Source organism: Struthio camelus, chromosome 5, assembly GCF_040807025.1.
Source record: "Struthio camelus isolate bStrCam1 chromosome 5, bStrCam1.hap1, whole genome shotgun sequence".
In the NCBI taxonomy this organism is placed as follows: domain Eukaryota; kingdom Metazoa; phylum Chordata; class Aves; order Struthioniformes; family Struthionidae; genus Struthio; species Struthio camelus.
The window spans coordinates 23576000-23592863 of NC_090946.1; the positions used below are offsets into that span (position 1 = coordinate 23576000).

The following is a 16864-nucleotide window of genomic DNA, read 5'->3' on the forward strand; positions in this document are numbered from 1 at the left end:
CTGGGGAGCTTTTGGCTCTCCATCATGTTGCTGCTTGATTTTGAGCATTCGGTAATATTTGGCCGAAAGGATTCTGAGCAAGGAAAACAGGAGGACCTGAAACCCGGCCGGTCTCCTGGTGTAACGGAAACTACGACGTGGCCGTAGAAAGCTTCTGGAGAAACTGCAGCGTTCCAAAGTTCTCTCTCCAGTGGGCTGTTTGCTTTGGTGCAGAGCTAATTTAGATTTGAATATAAGTTGTAATGACTCTGAAAAATCAGCAAATACAAGAGTACTTTGTGGGGCAGACAGGATTAGCAGCTATTTGCTTTAAGAGACAGATTTTTTTTTAGTGTACATAGGTTTCTGAGGATTATTTTAATGGGAAGAAGGTGGCTGAGCTATTTGAAACTCTTACTAGGCTCTGACCTGCCTCTCTAAAAAAGTTTGCAAAATGTCTTATTTTAAATAATGTGCATAAAATTATTTATGAATATTAGTAAATCTGAAAAATGTAGAATACCTTTTTTATGGCTTTGCATGTACCCTGAGGGAGCAAAAGAAAAAGGTTAGTGATACCAGTAAATTAGGACTAGTTAGTTTTATGTGCAGTGGACATTTTGAGGGTTTTAATTGCAGTTACAAAGTTTTGATTTTTATCATTTTTAACCCCACTTCAGCAAAGGAATGCAGCATTCTAATTGTACCTGTTGTTTTCAGTCATGACAATCACTCTCTCTCTTCAACTTTTAGGATGTTTTGACGGAAATTTCTGATCTGAATACGACTTTTGGGATCAGATTCTGTTGCCGTTTTCTTTGTAAGTAGAGATTTCAAGTCTTAGGAGGTAGAAATAAAGGCAGAAATTGAGTCATTAAAAATTGTTAGCGTATGCACTATCGTAGTCACAGAGAAATATTGGAAGAATTGTACAAGTTACAAGCTTTGCGTGTATTCATTAGCTTATAGAAAAGTGGCATGGAGACTTTTAATTTCTAAACACTGGGAACTTTTTGAATTAGCAACCTCTATTCCAAATAGTCTATGTTCAGTGCAAAATACAGAAGATAACTGTAATACACTGTAGGGAGGGATTCGTATTTGTCTGGGCCGTGTCAGGAAAAGAAAGATTGTCTTTTCAGTGACTGTGCAACTGTACATTAATGTTATGAAAATGCTCACGGAAACATCATTAGCCAGATAATTTTTACTTCAGCAGTACCTGTAGTGGAACATGCTCCCGATCTACAGGTGACTATAGGGGAACGTTCTGCTCGAATATTGAATAGTTTGGCTTCCAGACCACCTGCGTTGCCACCAGCTTCCTTCCTGGAACTAAATGACCTTTAGGTTTCTATCAGTATTCACAATACAACAGATAGCGAGACTATCCTCAGGCAGCTGTTGACAGAAACTCAGGAGTGAACAGGAAGAGGAACCAGGACTAATGTTGCAAAGGAGCTCCTTTACGTTCATAACCAAATGAATCAAGGTAAAACCTTTACGGTTTTGACTCTGGCCAAAGGAAGTTAAGTGGACTTGGGAATTTGATCTCTAAAAAGAGAAAGTCATTTTTCAGCTGACTCCACCACTATATCATCCATGAAGGCATGGGCAGTGTCAAGAAGGCTCATACATTCAAAATAGAATGTAATGCTTCATTGCTTTTTTTCTGAAGGCTTGTGCTGGCCAGCAACCATATTCTTAGTGCCAGTCTCCGGTCATTTATGGACTTACTTGGTCATAGCACTACAGGCCTAAATAGCACTATAGCGGAGGTTTCTGAGCAGGTACATGGATACTCTAGAAGCTTTGATGCTTGAGAGCATGAACTAACTTCTGTTTCCCGAAGCTTCATCCTTCTTTTTAAGTATATTTTTGGGAGCAGATTTCAAACTTCTAGTTGGTAAGCTGGTTTGTTATTCCTCAAAAGAGACTTTAGGGCATTGTATAACTCTAAGATAGACACAGACATTTTAAAACATTTTTTTTTGTTTTATGGGACATGGGGAATATGAGTTTTGTTTTTATCCTAGTTGTTCCTGATTTTTATATATGCAACTTGACCTTCCTCCTCTTTGATTTTGCTTTTCAGCTCTGTTTATGTTTCTCATAAGTTCAACCAGTTTCAAGTTAAGCCTATGTTGGCTGCTGTAGAATGGATTTTTGGCAGAACTCTTAATTTGATTAAAAAGAAAAAAAAAGATTTGGGGTTCTTGTTGCTGAACTGAAGTAAGTGCAGGAAATCCTGACAAGATGGCACTGTTCCCAGTTCTGTGGCAGCTTCCTCTGACAGCTAGACAAATTGGCCATTGTTTCATTTCTTTCCCATTCATCATTATTTGGGTTCCCCTGCTACCCACAAAAGAGAGAACAACTGTTTCCCCTTGAGCTTGAAAACTCCCAGTTAAAAGTAGCTATTTGTCAGTGAGTGTGTGCTGTTGTAGAGGAGTATTTTCAATAGCAAAAGCGTCAATTCATCACACTGCATATACTTTTCTAGTTTAAAATTGAGTATTAAAAAAAAAAAAAAAAAAACTAGTTCTACATATATATTCTGAAAACCCTTAAACTACCCAAATTCCTAAGCATATCAGTGTGGCACTGCCTGGATATAAAGGTACATACTGTTAAATACATTTGCAGGATCAGGACTTTAGTTTGCAAGGATCAAAGGTGCAATTTAATCAGAGAATTTGGGATTATTTTGGCTCAGTGAGTGTGACACAGCGGAAGCCTGCACAGCTGTTCCCCACTTCCTCTGTTCCTCGATCTCCATTGTTAATGTGTCTGTCGAAGGGAATTTGCTCTGCAGTGCTTTTTAGTTAGTCTGTGTACAGGAATCCTAATGTTAGTCATACTTTTTGTCATGGCGGGCAGGATAGCAGAGTTGCCGTACTTGTTCTTGGGGAAAGTCATCTTCTATTCAATACAACAGTTTATAGTCCCTTCAGACGATAGCAAAAGGAGAACTGATGCAAATGCAGGATGGCACATAATGTAAAGCTAACGTATAAGGTCTTTATAGAGTGACTATGCGTTTTGTTATATTTACATATTTATTCAGTACTTCCTTTTCTTATTTGGTCTCAGTTTCAAAATAAACTTCCCTTTTAAACTATTGTGTTTCTGCTCTTTATTTCTTTCTCCGTTCCTTTTTTTGGGTCTCCTCTTGTATCTTTTTTACTGACTTCTCATCCTCCTGTATTTCTCTCTCTGCAGAAACTCTGAATTGTTTGATTTGTTTTTGTCCCACTTAAACTGTTACCGTGATCAGCAATTCCATAGTTAAAGTCTATACGATAGGGCTTCTGAATTTCACTTTGCCACTTACCTTCATTGCATAGCTCTAGCTGTAGACTCCAGAAAGCAATGCAGCACCAGTTCCGTTTCCATTGAGCTTGGGAAGGAAACTCTGCAGCTTTGACATTTCTAGGGGAGGAAAAAAAAGAAAGTTGTCATTGAAAGCTTAAATTTTCATTTGTTTTTAAGAAAATAAAAACATCATACATGACTCAGGGAAGCCAGAGCTAGTGACTAGGATATTTGAGTCCTTTATTAGGAATTCTTTGCATTTCCCTCTGTCAGCTATTAACTGAGAAACGGATGGAGGTTACGTTTTGTAATGGCCTTTTCTTACACCATCTGTCCTGAAACTGGAGTGCTTCAGCTAGTAATTGCTATACAGTGCATTTCATTTTTTAAAATTAGTATTTTGAATGAGATTCTGAATTACTGAAAGCCGAAGTGTTTTATAACGCTTGGCGTGACGTAGTCCTCTCTCTCCAAATGTTATCCAGCCCCACTTTCATAGCTTGCATTGGCTGCTTGGCTACTTTCAGTTTTCAGAAATTACAGTTTTCAAGAGGTTTCCATAATCTCAGAGATTAAGTTGTTGTGGCTCGCCATTGCTTGTCCTGAAAACAAAAACTCTCTTAAGCTTTCAGGCCAGCAAGAGCATAAGAAATACACAGGTATACGATATTTAAGTGGAAATACTTCTACGTATACCGTACAAGAAGAAAGATGCATTAACCCACGTCTCTAGCGATGACTAAGCTTCAAGCAAAACCGTTTTCCCTGCCCATCAGCTGGGAGCGTGCGCGAGCGCTGAGTAGACAGCTGATCCGTTCAGCCAGATTACTTCAAAACGCTGTCACGCTCGTACAATACCGGTGGCACGTACAGGTGCCGAGTACAAGCGCGGGCGTTTTATGCCGCCGAGGGGCCGGAGGCGGGAGGCCAGGCCAGGCCAGGCCCAGCCCGGCAGCAGTTGGTGGCAGTTGTGCCAGGCCGGCACCGAGGCGCTCGGCAGCTCTCCGCGCCGCAGCAGGTGTTTCACTGAAGAAGGTTTTAAACGGACTCATCACAGAGGTAACGCGAACTGCGCCGGTCCTAGCCCGAGTTACCCGGGTCCCTGTGGCTTCTCGCACATCTTGAAAATATGGACTCGGAGAGCGGCGCTTGCGTGACCAGCACCAGCATGGAAAAGAGGAGGTAACCGTAGCCCGGTGTTTTTGGTTTCGGCCTCAATGCAAAATCTGTCTGAAAATCATTACCTGTTACAGATACAGGTGTCTTGTTTCAGCCAGCCGCAGGAAAGAGCTTTTCAGACCTGCTGTTGCCTACAGTCGTTGAGAATTGGGAAACGTTGAATATTCCTGACTTGAAAAAGCGGAAGTGTGAGGTAAAAAGTGCCCGAAATCGGAGATTGCTGCTCCTAGGAATCAGGGACCAGCAGCCCATCAACAGGAAAACAGGAAACAACAGAAACATGGTTAAGTACAAAGTTTATTCTTATTTTTTTATTGGCTGTGTGTTACGTGTTTTAACTCATTGTGTTATAAACTTTTAGAGTCGGAGTCAGCCCAGTCTTTTTCTTGGTAGAGATGTTGCATTTGCAGGCTCATTTTTTATCTGCCGGGTAGCAGAGCAGTAGGATTTGGGGATAACGCTGACCGGGATCCTGGGCTGACCGAGGCTGTTGGGTTAAATTTAGTGAAAGGTAGTACAAATCCCAAAATGAAGCAGACCGGCAAAGTTGAGCGCATCTCTAAGCCTGGTTAGCGGTGTCTGCTACAAATCCTAGTTGCTGTGCTGCCACTTTTTGGTTTGAGTAAGGAGTTCTTACCGAAGCGACTCCGAACCGCTTGGGATGCTGGGTTTGAGGCGTGCTTCTGAGTGAAATTTGTGAATCAAGCCGTCCGGAATGTATTTGACTATTAGTTTGCTGTTTTAACTGGAAAAGGCGTCTTTTTAGCTACCCTGAAGGGATTTATTGTTGTGTTAGGTGTGTGAAATCGGGGTTCTTGAGCAGTCTTCCAATAACCAAAGGGCAGCAAAGGAAATTGCTTTAAAATGGAGCTTCTGTGGCGCGTTGCGTGGGACCCAGGAGACCCCTCCCGGCCCCAGCCCGCTCTCCAGCAGCGCAGAGCTGCGCGTTTCCCAGTCTGGAGGCCCGCGCTGAGCCGGGCGCTCGCCCGCCGCCACGCGCCGGCCGTTGCTGGGCGGGAGCCGCCCCGCGCCGGCGCTAAGATGGCGCCGCGCCTGGCCCCGCCGTTACCCTCCCCCCCCCCCCCCCCGCGGGAAGTTAAAGGCCAGCTCGTTTCCGGGCGAGGGCCGTAAGATGGAGGCGGGCGGCGCCGAGACGCGGGGCGAGTCCGGTCACCCCCAACGCGCCGGGGCGGCGCGGGGCCGCTCCAGCAGGTCACGGGGCGCCGGCTCCGGTGGGCAAACGTGCCCCGGCTTAGCTGTGTAAACATGGCCACCTCGGCGCCGCTTTCGACCCCGGCTCCAACAGCCCTGCCCTGTCCCGGCCCGCCCCCGCCGCGCCGCCCCGCCAATGGCGGCGGCCCGGCCCCCGGCCCGGCCCATGTAAGGAGCGGTCCCCGCCGCCCGCACCCCTCTCGCGCCGTTCGCGCCAAAGCGCCCCGTGACGCGGAGGTGTGTGGCCCCGCCCCCGCCCTCCGTGTTTTCAAACCGAGTGGGCGGGCGTGATTGGCTGGCGTGCGTGCCACGTGACTAACGGTCGCGGGAAAGCCGCGGAGTCCGAACAGCGCGAGGCGAGCCGTGCCCGGGGGCAGCGCCCGTGCGGAGCCGCAGCGAGGGGCGCAGCGCGCCGCGGGCGCGGGGCAGCGGGGCTCGCAGCCAGCCGCCATGAGCTTCCTCAGCCTGCAGCAGGCGGCGGCGGCGCCGCCGCGGCGGGTCTCGGCCCGGCGGGCGGCCGCCCCGATCCGGCAGAAGCTGCTGTTCCTGAGCGGCCACAGCGACTGCGAGGAGGAGGAGGAGGACGAGGAGGAGGAAGGCGGCAACAGCACGGGCGAGGACTCGGCCTTCCAGGAGGCGGACTCGCCGCTCTCGGCGGCTCGCACCCCGGCCAGGGGCGATCCGCCCCTGCTGGAGGAGGAGGAGGAGGAGGAGATGGAGCCGGCGGCCGCGCCGCTGCCGGACGAGGGGGACTCGTGGGAGGAGGAAGGGTTCGGTTCGTCGCCGGTGAAATCGCCCGGAGCCTATTTCATGGCCGGCTCGCCCTCGCCGCCGCCCCCCCACAAGGGCCGCCGCTACTGCGGGCGCTCGCCGCCGCACCTGGCGGCCGGCGGCTACCGGCTGCGGAGCGACGAGCCCGGCTCGCCGCTGCCCGACTACCCCGGCACCCCGCCCCACAAGACCTTCCGCAAGCTGCGCCTCTTCGACACGCCGCACACGCCCAAGGTGAGGCACCCGCCGGCGGGCGGCGCCGGCCCCGGCTGCCCCCCCCCCCCCCCCGCGCGAGGGGCCCGGCCCGCGGGGGGCGAGAGGGGGGCAGCCGCTCGGCGCCTGCGGCGTTGCGGGGCGCTGGGGCCGCCCGGCGGCTGCCCCGGGGCTCCCGCGCTGGGCGCGCCCCGCCGGCCGCTTGCGTCAGCTGGGGCTGGGGGCCTGCCCGGGGCCGGCCGTTGGGTTACGTAACCGGCGGCGCGCGGCCTCGGGCGGCCAGCGTGGAGAGGCGGCGGGCGTTTGCGGGTGCGGCCGGGGGAGTTAAAGGGCCCCGGAGGCGGCGCCGCCCCCGCGGAGGGCAGCGGCGCGCCGGGCCGGCGGCGAACGCGGGCGGTGCAAACGGTCGCGGGAGCGAAGGCGGTGCCGGGGGCCGCCGGGCGGCGCGGCGTCCGAAACCGCCCCCTCCGCCCGCCGCCGCACGCTCGCACCCTCCCTCTTTTTCTCTTTCTTACTCCTTTTTTGTTTTGTTGCTGTTGGCGATTTTCCGAGGGAAGCGTTGCCCCCGGAGCATGTGAGATTGAGAGCAATATTCGTCTAGGAGCCCCTCATGTTTGGGGGGGGGGGAAGTACACCTCCTTTTGGTGTACTTTTTGAAGCGCGCAACAACGTTTAAAAACCACGAAAGCATAATATTGCACTTATTTAAAAGTTTAGTATCATAACGTGAGGATATTTGTGTGCTTACAACTAGAAGTTAGCATGAAATTTGCTTCTCTGTATTTATCGGTAAATTGCCCTGCCTTGTACTCGCATACAGTGCCACAGTATCACGCAAAGCAAGTTCACTCTTGGTGCTTTTCTGCATCAAATGCAGGCCGTCTGAGTAGTAGATACTGTTAAACGGAGGTTAAAGGGATAGATTGCTTTTCTGTGGACAACAGGTTTTTGGAAGGTCCTTCCAGCTTTTGACTTCAGCCTCATATGAAATGCTGTATAAAGAGTTTAAATCTAGTGATAATAGGCTTGCTTTGTTTCATTACTTTTCATATAACCCTTCAGAAGTAATCCAGGGATAATCCCCAGGGATAATCTCCTGGGGGTCTGTAGACTACAGGCTGGGGATGACTGATTTTAGGTGCAAGGAAGGCAACCTAAACTCGTTTACTGTCTTTCTTAAGCCTTCTGTCTCAAATGAGGTTTTACTAATAGCCTAGCCCTGCACTTAGAAATAGTTAAATGTTAGAATATCATCTGCTGGTTCAGGATTGGTCTCCTTAGAGATGTAAGAGCCCTCCGCACAGAGACACTAAAAACAGTGTCTTACCACTGTACAGTACTATGGAATTCTTAAATTAGATGCCTAGTTTCCTTATGGGTTGTTTTGAAGAGCTGGCACCTCTAGAGATCTGCAAATTCTTTTTTTTTTTTTTTTTTTTTTTTTTTAATTAAACTTGCCACCTAAGTCACCAAAGCTGTATTTTGTGTCTGGTCTTTCTTCCACATGTGAGAATCATTGTGGCAATGTAGTACAAAATTGTCCATGAATTTCATTTTAGGAAGGTTAGGTGATGGCTTGAGTAAAGACAGGAAAACACTGCCCTTACAAGTGTGTGTGGATGTTTTTGTTTTTGTTAAGAGTTTTAATATGTAGTATTTACTTTGACAGTTTCTACATCGATGTAAAGCCTAATAGTTTCTGTGGAAGTTTTTTGATGGGAATGCATGCTTTATTTAATCAACTCATGCAAATTTTGATTAAACGATATTGTAATAATGGCTTTCTGAGGAACGTACTTGCACATGACCTGATTATTTGCATCCAAAACAATATTGAGCCCATAAGTATGTATGTGTGTTTTGTTTTTGTTTTTTGTTTTGTTTTTAGAGTTTGCTTTCTAAAGCGCAAGGAATGGGCTCCAGCTCAGTTAAACTTCGAGGTGGCTCTCTATTTATGAATGTTGGGAAATCTGAGAAGCAAGATCCTGATATTAGACAAACACCTCATGTGAACATTAATCCCTTCACTCCCGATTCCATGTTCCTTCACAACTCTGAAGGACAAGTTCGTCGGAGAAAGAGAACTCACTGGAATGAGTGAGTGACTCGAATATCTTCCTTTATGCTTAGAACTACTTTTAGCTGTAAAACTTCTGGTACTAATTGCGTCTACGAAAGTATTTTTCCTTCCAAATCTGTTAGTGTTGCAAAATACAACTATTTGAATTCTCTGCTCTGTGATGCATGATATTACGAAATAACCATTTAGTACTAGACTTTTTTGATTGGGCTTATATATGGAGTGGGTAAACTTAACTGTGTCTGAAGGACTCTTTACCTGGCTGAATGGATCGTGCCTACAGCCGTTCTTGAGGAGGGAAGAACAACGCTAGCTTGAAACATGAAAAAAATGACAAAGATGTTAGTATGATTCCTTTATTTTATGACACTGTCCTTGCAAACGACGGACTTTCAGTCAGACTAGACACAAGTAGAATGTGAAAAGTAGATCTCGGGGAGATGTGGGGAATCGGACAGCTGCTAAAACTAATTTTGTGAAAGTAACTTGTGTAAATTTCAGCTCTTGTGGAGAGGACATGGAAGCAAGTGATGGAGAACTTGAAGATGAAACTGTCAGACCTGCTAAGGTAATTCAGTTTTAGAACGTGGTGTTAAGTTTCAGAGTTTGTGCATCTGCAGATCTAAATCTTTCCTTTTCTGATTTTTGCAGAGGATCACAATAACAGAAAGTAATATGAAGTCACGCTATGCAACTGAATTCCACGAGTTGGAGAAGATCGGATCTGGTGAATTCGGTTCTGTGTTTAAATGTGTGAAAAGGCTTGATGGCTGTATTTATGCCATAAAGCGCTCCAAAAAACCCTTAGCTGGCTCAGTGGATGAGTGAGTATTACTTGCCATTAAAAGTTAAAAGCCACCTCCCTTATGCTCTTTCTCCCACGTTTGTTTGTATCCCTGTCTAGAGAATGCGTTTAAGAGGAAAAACATAAATATGCATCAAATTAATAAATGCAAAACAGATGCAATGTTGTTTTTCATCGTTTTTTCCCCCTCTGTGCTGTGCAAAGGAACTGGGGAGAAAAGGCTACTTGGCTCTAACACAGATTTGTCCCAGTATTCTGTATAAAAATGATCAGGTTCTCATCTGTACAGCAAGAATAACGTTTACTTGCAGTAATGAAAGGCGATATTACATGAATAAACTCTGTAGTGATGATCCTTTGCGATATTTGAAAGGAGGGGAAAATTCTAAACAAAGTCCTCGTCCTTGTTGAGCTTGAGCGATGTGCAAATTTAAGTCAGTTCTGGATTTTTTGGCTTTTAGGAATGATCCTGGGATTCCTGAAGCACTTCCCCCCTGCCCCCACAATGTTCTAATAGAATAATTGCAGTTATATCAAAACTCTAGATGTTTGTGTTGCTCAGAATTGCATAACAGATCTAACAGCACAAGCTAAGGGTGTTGAAACCAGTCGTGTTTGTGGACCAAAAGTTCAGTCGTGCTCCCTGGTTTATGATCATCATTAGTTTTCCTAAACCTCTTCAGTGACACTTTTAAAAGCCTGCTGCTGACAGTGCTTGCAAAGTGTGTAAGGGAAGTGTCAGCTCTATCAAGAATCATCTGCAGCAAAATTGGGATTTCAGTATTCTACATCTATTTTGTCTTGTAATACAAATGTTAAATGTTTTAACTCTCTGGGTATGAATATAAAGATAGTTTAAGGTGATACAGAACCAAATATGAACACTTGATTATAGACTTAAGCGTCCAGAAAGACATGCTGTAAGTGTTTATATCAAGCTGAAATTGAACTAATTTCACCTCATAATGTTCCTGCCTGTTTTGTTTTGTGTGTGTGTGACTGTAATAGGCAAAATGCTTTAAGAGAGGTCTATGCACATGCAGTTCTGGGACAGCATTCTCATGTAGTAAGATACTACTCTGCATGGGCAGAAGACGATCATATGCTTATACAGAACGAGTATTGTAATGGTAAGTAAAGCTTATTGCTTACTCTGCACTTACTTCCAAAATCGAATCTTTGAAGATAATGCAGGTAGAGCTACGTATTCCTAGCACTAACTAGGAATCGTTTTCCGTAGGGGAAATCCACTGGATTTCATCAACCTTTATGAATAGGATGGGATGTGTAGGGGGTATTTAAGCATTTAAACTGACTGAAATCTCAGAGGTAAATGTCATGCAGTCAGTTACCTTCAGAAACAGCTTTTTTTAAGCTGTGAAGGTCAGATGACCACAGCTTCAGTATCTTCTTTGTATTGTCATATCAGACTGCTCTTTTCTGGTATGACTTGCAGTTTTGTGTCAGAATGAAAGACTTTTTTGTTGTTAAAACAATACATGTTTCATGGACTGTGCGTGTGAACGCTTAGAGCGGTCACAAAACAAAGGCATGTGCCTCCCTCTTGTGCAGTGAAAAGTACCCTCACAACTGAGACGCTTGTTTGAAAGGTACAACTATCATGCCAGTCGTGTATTTAAAAGCATGATAGTGATGAGCTCCCGTCCATGAACTGAGCTGTGTAGCGCAAGAAGAATGGCTTAAGGGATGTTACTGAGAAAGTAAGTGAAGGTTGGGGGTAGGGGAGGGAGTATTACCAGAGGCCTTTTAAAGTAAATTCAGCAAATACTAAGCTCTTGCAAAGGAAGAAGGGAAAGGTTTTTGGCTAAGAACATCAGAAGTATGCTTTAAGTAAAACAAATGCCTTCCCCAGGCTGTCATGTTATTATTGTAACAGCAACTGCACAGATGCAGACTTGTTTTCAGATTAGATATTTACTGTACTGTGCTTTCTCTTTCACTTCCCTGTGGCTGGGGTAGAGAGAATTCCTAGACCAAGCGCTTCTCTTACAGTGGAAGCGGACCCAAGTTTGGAAGTTTGTTTTGTTGCTCTGCCAGAGATTTGGAGGGGAGGAGGAGGCTTTTCCCTTCACACTCGATATCCTGTTAACTTGCATGGCAAGTGCAGCAGACTTTACAGGAGTAAAGCAACTTTAATACACTACGTGGCTGTAGAGAAGAGCTACAGCATTTGATTTCACCCTTCCTGTGGACCATCAGCAAGGTCTTAGTGATAAATGTGCTGCTAATTTTAGGAGTCAGTTGTACTTTGGAAAGTAAGTTGTACTTGCTTCCCCAAAAGTTTGATGTAAAATAACCGGTTGCTTTGTGTAATGTTGCTTTAGGTGGCAGTTTAGCAGATGCCATAAGTGAAAATTACAGGAATATGCGTTATTTTACTGAACCAGAGCTGAAAGACCTACTACTTCAGGTGGCTCGAGGCTTAAAGTACATTCATTCGATGTCACTTGTACACATGGATATCAAACCTAGTAAGTGTGTAAACTACTTTACTCTGAATACGTATTGACAGCTTCCTCCATTGGTTTAATCTGTTGTAGAAAAATGAGCAGTTAGCCACACCCTATTAACTGTAAATTCTTTGTTGCAGTTCTAAATAGCAATACAAAGATGTCAGTTGTAAAACTGGCTAGCAAACTTAAGCTGTTGTTGAGTTTATCTTGGGTCTTTTTTGTGTAACTGACTGATTTGCATAATACTTGGCCCTCCTCCCAGTAGAGGGGCGGGGCAGGGGGGAGGAGAGTGTGTGTGTTTGTGTGCACGCTCTAATTTCTTGCTCAAGTAACTGGCTATTTAACTGAAAGTTCTGTATGGCTAAAGCAAGCTTTGTGAAACCAAATGAGGTAGAAATCGCACGCAAATGTTTTAAATTTCTGCTCTTTTCCAGGTAATATTTTCATATCTAGGACGTCAGTCCCAAGTACGACTTCAGAAGAAGGTGATGATGATGACTGGTCGTCCGATAGAGTTATATTTAAAATAGGTGAGGAGTAGCACGCTTGTGCTTAAAAGAACTACGTTGCCTATATATGTCTGCTAAAAAATAACTTTGTCCTCTTCTTGCAGGTGATCTTGGTCATGTAACTCGAGTGTCTAGTCCACAAGTGGAGGAGGGCGATAGCCGTTTCCTTGCAAATGAAGTCCTGCAAGAGGTACCTGTCTTACTAGTGGAAGATGCTCATTTTAGGTCTGCGTGCTGTTTTCTTAGAAGTAGTGCATTGCTGTTTGCCTCCTCCTTGCTGGAGGAGAAACTTCATAAATGGTATAATAAATTCCTGAAATTCCCACTGGTAGTACTTCAGTGGGAACGTAATACTTCGGATGTGCTCACTGCTGAATAGTCTAGCTGTCTGTCAGTTTGCTTTTTATGTTCTGTGGTATGCGTAATAACCTTTGTCTTTATTTTTAAAGAACTACACTCACTTGCCGAAAGCGGATATTTTTGCTCTTGCTCTGACTGTTGTCTGTGCTGCTGGTGCTGAACCACTTCCAACTAATGGGGACCAGTGGCATGAAATTCGACAAGGAAAACTTCCTAGAATACCACAAGTGCTTTCTCAAGAATTACTAGACTTACTAAAAGTAAGAACTCTTGTACAGGTCTCGCTGATGAGTGTGATATAGTATACTACTGGCCTTAACTGAAATACCTTATTTTTTCTCTTTCTCAGATTATGATTAACCCTGATCCGGAGAAAAGGCCTTCAGCTGTGGCACTAGTCAAGCATTCAGTGCTACTGTCTGCCGCAAAAAAGAGCGCAGAGCAGCTGCGGATAGAACTGAATGCAGAAAAATTCAAAAACTCTCTCTTGCAGAAGTAAGTAATTCCTTGGGGTCCTTAAAGATAACTCGATTTCTAAAGACTTTTCATGTGGAAGTGGGGTGATGATAAGTCAAAGCTGTCCTCTTCGTTTCAGCATGAGGTCCACAATCTTTGTGCTTCTACATACATAAACTTGCCTTTCTTTTTTCAGAGGGTTTCAAAGAAGTGTAATTGGTTGAAATATTCCTTACGTACCTGAGAGTATAAAGGGGTTATGTAACTTCATAAGGAAACCTCTTTCCTTGAGAAAGAACTTCTTGAGCCCTGTTAAAGCAATCTCAACCGCATTATTAGTACTATGAACATACAAAGCCTTTGCTGTTTTCGAATGTTTTAAGCACAGTACATACTTTTGCCACGCATATAGTAATTTCCATCGTGTGTGTCTGCATTTTCAGCAGAAAACCAATAGGTCCTCTGTAAATTCAACTGTTGCGAAACACGTCTGAATTCAGATACCTTGAACTACAATTAAATGGCACGTCAGGAATTTTTTTGGATGTATTTGACTCGTATACAACTTAAGTGGTTAGAAAATATTTTGGGTTGGAAGAGACCTTGGGGAGGTCACCTTGTCCTGCTTCCTTGCTGAAACAGTAAACACTGAATTACGTCTCGAAGAAGAGATTCTCTGTGGGAAAGCTTGATTGCTTCTTAACTCTCTAGCTCATTCTCTGAAACACAGCTCTTCAGTCAGATGATTTCATAACTTTCTCTCGAGAGCTTTGTTTTAACTTCTTCCACAGGCTGAGTATTGGCGTTTCTCTGAAACGGAACACTTGAGAGTGCTGATTAGGGGTAATGGCCTATGCCGCCTTCAGTGACTCAGCCTTGCAGTCTTGGGTTCAAATTGTTGTTAGGTAAACAAGATTTTGGTGGTGATAGGCTTTTGATGTGGGTATGCCAAAAGAAAAGGATGCTGTCTGAGTTGTCTCTTGCCAGTTATGTTCTTCTGAGCGTGTGTGCCCAAATCTCCCATGGAAGTTTCAGTTGTGGCTGAACGCTTCATTTGAGCAAGCCTCTGTAATTAGTTCTTGAGTGACTTTTCAGGGCTTCTATGGAAAGTAAACAGCGTGCTACTATATTACGGAAATTGAAGCATGAGAAGAAGGAATGGGATTAAAATACATTCATACCAGTTCAGCAACTGCTATGGATAACTTTCCCCTGCCCCCCCCACCTTTCCCCTCAACCATGAAATATAACCCTTTATTTTTTCTTAATTATCACTAGTGACAGGTTGAGTTGAAAAGTCATTTAAGGTCAGAAATGCGCATGTGCTAATTGCACGTACACCTCTAGTGATAGTTAATATTTCAGCTAGTGCAAATATGAGCAACAGCAGGTGCCACTGGGTAATTATCACAGATTTTCAGCTTTAAGCTGTTGAGCTGTGTATAAAAGGTTGGATTTCAAAACATGAGTCATGTGAATCTCATTTCCTTCCTTTGTCTCTCAAAAGAAAGAGCATCAAGACAGATAATGAACTTCCTATTTCTATCCCATGGGTTGTAAACAAGTGGATGTGAATGATGCGTGGAGTATGACCTGAACTGATGGCGAGTCTTAAGTTCTGAACTGCTGTAACTTCTCTATAACATTTTTGCTGTGATACCGCTATAGTCCTTACTGATACACTGCATATGCATGACTCTTTCAATGCCTTGCAGAGAGCTGAAGAAGGCACAAATGGCAAAGGCCGCAGCTGAGGAGCGAGCACTGTTCACTGACAGAATGACAACTAGATCTACAACACAAAATAGACCATCTCGACTCATTGGGAAGAAAATGAACCGCTCAGTTAGTCTTACTATATACTGAACTATGAAGTCCAAAAGAACTACTGAGGATGGCTATACAGTCTCTGCTGGACTGAAGTCTGAGGAGTTGAAGGAAGAATCCAATTCCTGGTCTGCTTTCCGGTCTTTGATCAGTGTCATTAGTTTTACAGGAATTACTTCTGGGTTTTTTAATCGTACAATACAGCTGATGAGCTGTATTAACCATTTGACATACTGGACTCTACTGTCTTGTCTATAGAGGATCCTGGATGTTAATCCATAAGCCTTTCAGTTACACTGTTAGATGTTACATCATCCCAGGGTTAACCACTATAGTGGTGTGCTGCTTTTTAGTGTTACGGCATTGTAATAAGAAGTAATATCCCTAATGATCTTTAAGAGGGAGGGAGGGGGCCTTGCTTTGTCAGTTACTGGTTTTGGAACAGAGGGAATAAATTTTGGAAGACAGGCTCTAAGGCCACCTACACTCAATGTACCTGATGTCAGGTACACTTTTATTGTGAATTTTATTTGTATATTCAACTGGGAGCACTTTGTAGGCATTGCATAAACCACAGCTTAGAAACCTGTGGAATTAAGTGCCATGTGGAACTGCTGCTATCTTAGTTTTCTGTCCTCGCTGTAAACTGTAGCATTAAAACAATCATTATTGTGTTAATAGGCTTCTTGTTAAAACAATTACGTGAAACAAATCTAAGCTGCATTTTAGTGGAGGCAGCGTTTCTCTCTTGAAGCTAGTGCATTGTGAAATAATGCACCAATTTAATATTTGAACTCTGTATTAGTGTAGTGCAATTGTTAATGTCCTGGCTATTGATGTTTTGTAATTCTTTCTAATAAGGTTCTCTAAATGTTGGTATTCTCTTCAGTTTTTCATTTTTGTGGCTATTGTATATTTTTTATGTTGGAGTACTTGTAAATAATTGTTTAGTGTAAGTGTTCAGGTTCTTCATTGTTTATGTACATAAGTTTGATCTTGCTCACAGTATGCTATCCTAAAACTGCAGTCTGAGATGCCAACATGTAAGACTTAACTCTTAAGTTCTGAAACGAATAGAATGTGGCCATCAACGCTTGTACTGATGTTGGATTTAGGCTGACAGATGTTGCTAAAAAATAGAACTGATCTAATTACTGGCTTGTCTCTCCATTAATTTTGGTTTAAGCAGTAATGTTTCCCATTTGTGCTTTATTTGTTCTACTAGTGTTGAATTTGAATATTAAAGTTAAAAGTTGTGTTTAATAGTGTCTAACACTTGCTTAACTTTATAGTTATGGAAATAAAATACTGATTCAGGATTGTACCATGGCAAGTCCTGATTAGATCTGCTTCCTGTTCCTGCCTAATGCCAGTGGTTCCTTCTCACGAGGGTGGGACCTAGAGCACCATATTCATGGAGAGTTATGTTGAGCGAGAGGGACGCAGCAGTCTCTGTACGCTAGTATCTACAGTGCTCTGGCTCTACCACTTAGGAAGTGGTACTGCAAGCTGAAAAGCTGGATTCCCTGGAAGACCTGAAGTAGAACCTGTGTGAAGATGAACAACTAGGTGAAACTATGTGAAGAAACAGACCTGCTAGTCTGAGGTAAGGAGGAAAAGCAAAGAATTTCTGATAATAGAAAGAACTGCTTATTTGGAAGCTGGGTAGAAAATGGGATGCACA

At 44.3% G+C, this 16864-nt stretch overlaps 1 protein-coding gene and 1 long non-coding RNA gene across 2 annotated transcripts; one reads left to right on the forward strand and one right to left on the reverse strand.

The window, feature by feature from the left end:
* Positions 1–133: 133 nt before the first annotated feature.
* Positions 134–4747, reverse strand: LOC138067439 (uncharacterized). Its single transcript, XR_011141374.1, has 3 exons — positions 4539–4747; positions 3314–3411; positions 134–818 (listed from the first exon to the last, which is right to left on the reverse strand). It is a non-coding gene; the product is annotated as an uncharacterized lncRNA (long non-coding RNA).
* A 1271-nt stretch (positions 4748–6018) lies between these two features.
* On the forward strand, positions 6019–16443 carry WEE1 (WEE1 G2 checkpoint kinase). Its single transcript, XM_068945048.1, has 11 exons — positions 6019–6690; positions 8558–8766; positions 9251–9317; positions 9401–9573; positions 10563–10684; positions 11900–12046; positions 12463–12558; positions 12642–12727; positions 12987–13157; positions 13247–13392; positions 15069–16443. The coding sequence occupies exons 1-11, from the start codon at positions 6136–6138 to the stop codon at positions 15217–15219; spliced, it is 1923 nt and encodes a 640-aa protein (XP_068801149.1). The 5' UTR covers positions 6019–6135; the 3' UTR covers positions 15220–16443.
* Positions 16444–16864: the final 421 nt, after the last annotated feature.

Excerpts from the sequence above, each read along its gene's own strand:
- WEE1 (XM_068945048.1), top strand. The coding sequence starts at position 6,136 with ATGAGCTTCCTCAGCCTGCAGCAGGCGGCGGCGGCGCCGCCGCGGCGG. Across the intron at positions 6,691-8,557 it reads ACACGCCGCACACGCCCAAG|AGTTTGCTTTCTAAAGCGCA; the intron begins GTGAGGCACCCG and ends TTTTGTTTTTAG. Across the intron at positions 12,559-12,641 it reads TAGAGTTATATTTAAAATAG|GTGATCTTGGTCATGTAACT; the intron begins GTGAGGAGTAGC and ends CTCTTCTTGCAG.